We start from the raw sequence: 7,176 nt of genomic DNA, 5'->3' as shown, positions 1-7,176 counted from the left end.
ATAAGTAAAATTGTACCTTGATTTAAAAATAAAAGATTTTTTTATTAAAGGATTTATTCAATTTCCTGTCATCAATCATTTTGATGAGAGGACTGAAGTGGCAGAAAAATGCTCAGACTCAGAAAAAATATTTTATTTTACGAAGCAACAAACAAACAAAACATAATTTGGCACCATGATCCATGAAGTAACATCATACTTCACTGTGCGGCTGAACAACTTTTTTTTTGTTGAAAGGTCATGAGCCTTCGCTACTTTTGCATGAAATCACGAAAGGGGATCTCCACAAGTAGTTTTGACATGAATTTAAAATATTTTACTGGGCGCCTTTTGAAGAATGTTTATTTTAGTGGTTGTACCGTACTCAGAGTGTAATCTTTATGCAAATTTTTTTTGAAATTTTAAGGCCTGGCGGTATGTTACTGTTACATCTAGAATTGACCCCTGATTACGAAACTGCTAATAAAATTAAGTTCGAACTTTCCGTGCGCACACTTAAAAACCGAGTTTTCGGTACCGACTGGCATTTTTTAATCTTTTCTCGTAGATATGTAAATAGAAAGTTACTAAATTGGCTTAATAATTACTCCTAGAGCCGGTAACTATAATTTAGTAAACAAGACTAAAACCTCTGCTTTTGAGCGTTAGAAGAGTCCTAGTAATGTATATGTTATCTGTGACACCAATTTGAATTTTCTAGATGCGTGACGGTTGAGAAATACAGTAGGGCTTTCCCCGCTCAAACGAAAAAGTCATAGAAAAAATATTCTTACAAAATCTAACAACATTGCATCAGTCTCCATCCGCGACCCGATGAGGGACGACAAAGCCCGTAGGCTCTGGTTCTGTTAGTATTGTAGCCAGTTTTTAATAACGAAATTTACACATGAAAAATCTAGAACGGAGAAACGATGTTCCCAGTTAGCGAAACAAACTATTGACCTAGCCAATTTGAAGTGCATTCAGTTCGTTTCGAATGAATCGACAGGAAATAACTTCTTTCATTTCTAATGCCCTACGTTAAACTTTATGTGAACGATTAGAACAGGTGCGATTAATTTTCATAAAATTTACATAAAATAGAAAGGAAAAACTGAAAATCCTTAATAAAATGCTAAATGCTGTTGGGTTTGCGAAGGCGTATACGCTGGCATGGCCTTATTACACTTTTTAAATATCACATTTAAACGTAAACCTAAAATGCGGGGAATACTAAACAAAAAAATAATTTTAACTCAAATACCTCAATCCGTTACACCCAAATGAACCAATTGGGTCATTGTTCGCTGCAAAAATGTTGGATCTGGAAACATTGAAAACTGTGTTTTATGATCGACACTGTTCCAAATCACCACATCCTCATGACCAGTTGTGGCGGAGCGGCCAATCGAAAATAGGAGTCGTCTATCGAAGGCAATTTTTAGAAAACGAAGAACCTGAAGGAAGAGGATTTCTATGGTGGGTTATGTGTCAAGCGATGATTTTTAAATTGTTACCTTGCGACCCAACGGACAGTCCGGTAAATAACATGTTCTTGGAAATCCAACAGCAAAAAATGAACGACCTGGATGTGGATGTTCGGCAGTCTGTATTCCTGACACAATGCTGTGAGAAGAAAGTCAGAATTATTTGGATGCGAGACTTAGACGACATATTCAACTGATGTGAAAATGGAAACTTTGTTCGCAATTCATCAAGCTACTTACTTGTAAACAATTTGTATTGTGTTTTGTCCTTCGTGTCCCGGTAAACTTTTTGGTATTATGATCCATGACATTGTCCCCTTCGGTTGGTTACCAATTTTTTCACCATAAACGATACCACACACCGGACACTCAATGTACATATTTTGCACATTATCCTGCTGGCTGATAATGAGTTCGTTCAGACATTGCAAATGCATCAAATGCTGGCAACGACTTAACGATATGGCTGGATTTTGCGGATTGTGACGCAGTTCTTCTAGGCACATTGGACATGGATGAGCATTCGGATTCTTTGGTGGATTAACGACGCGGACAAATCTACTAATTGTATCACTGGCTGCGTCAACACCTAAATGAAAAGTTTTTGTTTCAGCTGCAACGACTGGCTCCTCGGTAGCACGTTTTCCAACTTACCAACAATAGATCCAGCCATTTGTGGAGGTGAAAACACATCGTCACTGCCGATGGAACAGTCTAGTAAATCGGATACGGACCCAACGTTTCGACTTCGTACACTGTCTTTGCTTTCATGGCTCAGATACGTGGATACGGTGTCGACGCTAGGTCGGCGAGACGATTTCAGGCTGGACAAATCGTCCGAGTAGTGGTCCCGTGAACGTGAATACGATCGCGAACGATTGGAATTATTTCGCTGATACGATAGCTCTCGACCGTTTGCTATAGTCGCCGATGTTGATGGTTGATGTTGATTGGTCGATGACGAGCCTGACTTTGTGCCGAAAATGTTTAAATTATTCAAAATTTGTCGAGCCAAATTGGCTGGCGTTGTCATCGTGTTCGAATCGGAATTTAAATTAAGTTTTGATTTGGCCGGTTTCAGTGCACGTTTCGTAGACGTTGAAGTTGTGGCAGTTATTGCAGGTGGGGGTGTCGGTGATATTTTGTATTTGGTTGGTGGCTTTATGGAAATATTTGGTATCGTTTGATTGACATTTTGTAAACTGGTGGCATAAGTGGGTCTCAGATCCATGATGGGAGTAGAGGGATTCGATTGCGATGTGATTTTAACTAAGGGATATGGTGCTTGTTGTACCCGACGTATATTTCGTATAGGGCCATTCGGATGTCGTACTTGAGTCAAATTACAAAAATTTATTGTGTATGGCAGTCCGAGATTAGACTTTCCCAAATCCAGTGTCTGTTCGCCCTGGAAACATCAATTTTTGATAAAAATATACGACAAGGGGATTGCACGGTTTACAAACCTTGGCCCATGCTTCTTCAATAATGCATTGTACTTCCATATTGTAGCTGATCCAATCTTTTCCGGAGCTAGCCCATTCCCATTTGGTTCCACGTCCAGCTGGTGATGTTGGTTTGTACATTTTTCGTCGAACGTTAATGGTTCCAATTCCTTTAAAAATACTGCGGTTGCAAAACCCACTGACACACAAAAATAGTATTGTCTAACTCACCTATATCGTCTGTACACTGAACCATAGTTCTAACCTGTAATCAAAAGAAATGTTCGTGATCATCTACAGTTTAAACGGATTACATGTTTGCATTTCATACATTCACATAAATTTGATCTAATTTCGGATCTGCATCGCTGAGCAGCACCCTTGTCAATTTCTTCCCGTGCGCCCTCTCCAAATATTGCGACACTGCCGGACTGTATGATAACCATCCATTGTTGGATTCAAACTCCCACACAACGACAGCATGACCCATTACTCGATAACTGAATTGCTTGACTCGTTCAACAAGTTAACAATCACTAAACATCAGAATTCAAAACGAAATCGATTAACTTTTGTTGCGAGAGAGTTTATTTTGGATCGCGTTGAATATAACTATTTTCGATTGGCAAATTAATTCAATTGATGCAAGCTCACGATTTTATTGTAACAAAATACACATTGGATGATATGATATATACCGTTGCAGTCATCTTCATATCCCTTCACTACCGCTTTAAATTGGCACTGATTGTTTGGGTAAAATCATTGACTACTACCAACAACGAGCTCATCTTCACAACATTTGTTTATTTTTTTCGTGTGTTAAAATAAGTTAGGTGGAATGGTGTATCTTCTATTATAACATATATTGTTTGACAACCTCCGCTATATGCTTCAATGGTTCCAATCAACAAATTTAATTGAAAACATTTTTTTGATTTTACACTGGAATTGCACGTAAATTATGTGAATAAAAATGATTAAATAAGGCACTCAAGTGATCGCGATCCGATGGATGGAGTTGAAACTACTGCTTTGTTAGCAAGAATTCCTCCATTCAACACTTAATTATTATATGGCCATATTCAAATGCAGTTTTTTTTTGTTCTGCAGTTAAATGTTTTTTTTTTCTCCTATGATGAGATTAGAACCATGTCATGATAGTTTATTGGATATGTGCAACAAGTTGTACCGAAATTGCTTTATATCTTGGAATTTGCACATGCTCACTGGTACGCAATTAATTTGCTTTGTTTTTGAAAATTCCACCGAACGTAAATAAATACGGAACGAAAATGTTTTAAAACAATAGGAGAAAGTGCAAATGGCCGAAAAAATAAATATAAATGAAACGAGATGAAAGAAGAGGAACGATTATAATACCATCCCATCAAAACCACACTCTACTGTCAATGAAAATGAGTGCATCGGTGAGAGCGGGATTTTCGAATTTATTTATTTTCGGAGATGGATGTCAATGGAAATGATTTAAAATATTATCCCAGAATATGCCACGATTTATTATCTACTCGTAAAATTTGGAAAACAGACACCTTAACAGCGAAATGCACATTACCATCCACTCTCATCACTCGGGACGTAATTTTCATTTTGTTTTTATTTTAAAAGGCGTGGCCTCAGGCTGTACTCAGAATTGACCAAGGAATCCGAAACAGCAAAAAATAATAATTTTTAATTCATTTTTTCCTTGCCTTAGGCTGATTTTTGATATTTGGGGTAGTAGCATGAAATTGCACACAATGTTGACAGATATCTCGGGCATTTGGGAACAAAAGAAATTGCTGCTAACTGTAGTGAATAGCTGAGGAGTCCAGCTATGAAATACCATAAGAACGTTGTTTATCTTCGCCTTCACTGGGGCAGGCTAACTTTTCGTAAAATTTCGTAATAGAAACATAAAGTGCTCACATATGGAGCGGAAACGTTAAAACGTTAACAAAAACTTCCGAAAATAAACTAAGAGTGGCACAAAGAGCCATGGAACGGAGTATGCCTGGAATTATGCTCAGAGACAGAATGACAAATCAATGGATTCGACAACAAACAAAAGTTGTTGATGTCATGGAAAGAATAGCATCTTTAAAGTGGAGCTGGGCGGGACATATTGCAAGAAGGACGGACGAACGTTGGACCAAAAAGATCATGAACTGGAGACCACCTAAAACAAGACCCAGAGGTAGACCACCAGAGGGCACTATGAAAAATCGACCCGTACAATTTCATCTGTTACAAAATCGTCCAATCCAATATCATTTCTTCCAATATCGTTCTTTCCAATATCGTTCTGTCCAATATTGTTCACGGTCTAATTTCATTCTGTCTATTATCTTTATGTCCAATATCTTTCTGTCCAATATCGTCAACCGTCCAATTTCATTCTGTCCAATATCGTCAACCGTCCAATTTCATTCTGTCCAATATCTTTCTGTCCAACATCGTTCTATCCAATATTGTTCACGATCCAATTTCATTCTGTCCATTATCTTTCTTTCCAATATCTTTCTGTCCAATATCGTCAACCGTCCAATTTCATTCAGTCCAATATCGTTCTGTCGAATATCTTTCTGTCCAAGTTCGTTCTGTCCAATTTCTTTCAGTCCAACATCGTCAAGTCGCATTTTGTTGGACTGAATAATATTGGACTGAATGATATTGAACGAAAAGATGTTGGACTGAAAGATATTGGACAGTAAGATATTGGAGAGAATGAAATTGGACAGAATGATATTGGACAGAAAGACATTGGACAGGAAGATATTGGACTTAAGGTTAGTAAGTTTGTACATACTTTTGGTTATTTGTGTGCAAGCGATATTATCGTACAAGAAACAATATTATCATTTCTGATATTATATTATCAACCGTGAAACAATATTATCGTCCGAGCGACGATAATATCATATTAGAAGACAATAATATCGTTTTCTGTAACAATATTATCGTCACTGCAACGATATTATCGCCCATGAAACGATATTATCGTTATACGTAGTCCAGTAGTCCAGTTAAATTATTCACTAAAAATTATTGAAAATTCCATTCATTTGTTATTTCCATTTCTAGTTATAATATCTCCAGAATCCATCTTTTATCTTTCTATGGCAAACCAAACACCTTTCTAATTGAAGGGTGAATTCAGTTGCCGTCTATAATTTGCTTCAGTAAATTTAAATAAATCCGGGGCAATGGGCCAGATCGCTCGGCGTGTTAAAACGCTTTTTATGTGCAATGAATTACACAGACTAATTATTAGACGATGCGAGAGAAAACAAATTAACACCTAAGTTACCAACACCGTTCCGGGGACCGGCTCGCATTGCGGCCCTCCGCTTCGCTCCGGGGCAATGGGCCGGATCGCTCGGCGTGTTAAAACGCTTTTTATGTGCAATGAATTACACAGACTAATTATTAGACGATGCGAGAGAAAACAAAATAACACCTAAGTTTTAGAACGCTTGATCGACTAGACTAATCGGCAATAATATCGTCCGTGCAACGATATTATCGCCCATGAAACGATATTATCGTCGATTGAAACGATATTATTGTTTTTGCGACGATAATATCGTTTTTTGCAACGATATTATCGTTTCTGCAGTGATAATATCACCCGTGAAACGATATTATTGTTTTTGATACGATATTATCGTATCAGACGACAATAATATCGTTTTCCGGACGATAATATCGTTTTCTGAAACAATAATATCGTCCTAGCAACGATATTATCGTCCATGAAACGATATTATCGCCGCTGCAACGATAATACACTCGGAGATTTTTCCCGTCACCTTATCAACCAGTGATTAACCAATTTAAAGATTGTAAGTCAGTTGCAAATGCAAATGCAAGTGGTGAATCAATTAAGAACGGTCATTTATTATTCATATGCTCTTTGTATCATCTAGGCCCAAAACAATTTCGTGGAATGGAAAATTTTAACTCCAAAAATGTCATCCAAAAAAGTGCACCACAGATAACAGATGATTCTGTCTGAAGATATCTCTATTAGTGAATTACAGAATCTATCCAATTTTATGGTCTCCCCAACATCTGTCATCTGTGATGAAAGTTTTTGGATGACATTTTTGGAGTTAAAATTTTCCAGTTCTTTTGTAATTCACGACAGTAGTACTGGACTTGCGTCACGGCCCCTTACTACAGTGCGGCATATCTGTCCAATTTCATTTTGTCCAATATCATTCTGTTCAATAGTGAACACAGCGATTACATTGGACAGAAAG

General features: G+C 37.4%; 1 protein-coding gene across 2 annotated transcripts; it reads right to left on the bottom strand.

Moving 5' to 3' along the window:
* Nucleotides 1–230: 230 nt before the first annotated feature.
* Nucleotides 231–4,298, bottom strand: LOC119070341 (protein deltex). Of its 2 annotated transcripts, none has more exons than XM_037174629.1 (8): nucleotides 4,104–4,298; nucleotides 3,243–3,856; nucleotides 3,143–3,176; nucleotides 2,933–3,081; nucleotides 2,121–2,874; nucleotides 1,707–2,055; nucleotides 1,497–1,605; nucleotides 231–1,436 (listed from the first exon to the last, which is right to left on the bottom strand). In XM_037174629.1, the coding sequence occupies exons 2-8, from the start codon at nucleotides 3,399–3,401 to the stop codon at nucleotides 1,245–1,247; spliced, it is 1,746 nt and encodes a 581-aa protein (XP_037030524.1). In that variant the 5' UTR covers nucleotides 3,402–3,856; nucleotides 4,104–4,298; the 3' UTR covers nucleotides 231–1,244. The 2 variants fall into 2 exon arrangements, with proteins under 2 accessions (XP_037030524.1, XP_037030525.1); XM_037174630.1 differs by having other exon boundaries at nucleotides 3,243–3,764.
* Between the last annotated feature and the right edge of the window lie 2,878 nt (nucleotides 4,299–7,176).

Source organism: Bradysia coprophila, assembly GCF_014529535.1.
Source record: "Bradysia coprophila strain Holo2 chromosome X unlocalized genomic scaffold, BU_Bcop_v1 contig_79, whole genome shotgun sequence".
In the NCBI taxonomy this organism is placed as follows: Eukaryota; Metazoa; Arthropoda; class Insecta; order Diptera; family Sciaridae; genus Bradysia; species Bradysia coprophila.
The sequence above is the reverse complement of the archived record's forward strand: the minus strand, read 5'-3'. Positions and strand labels throughout refer to the sequence as shown.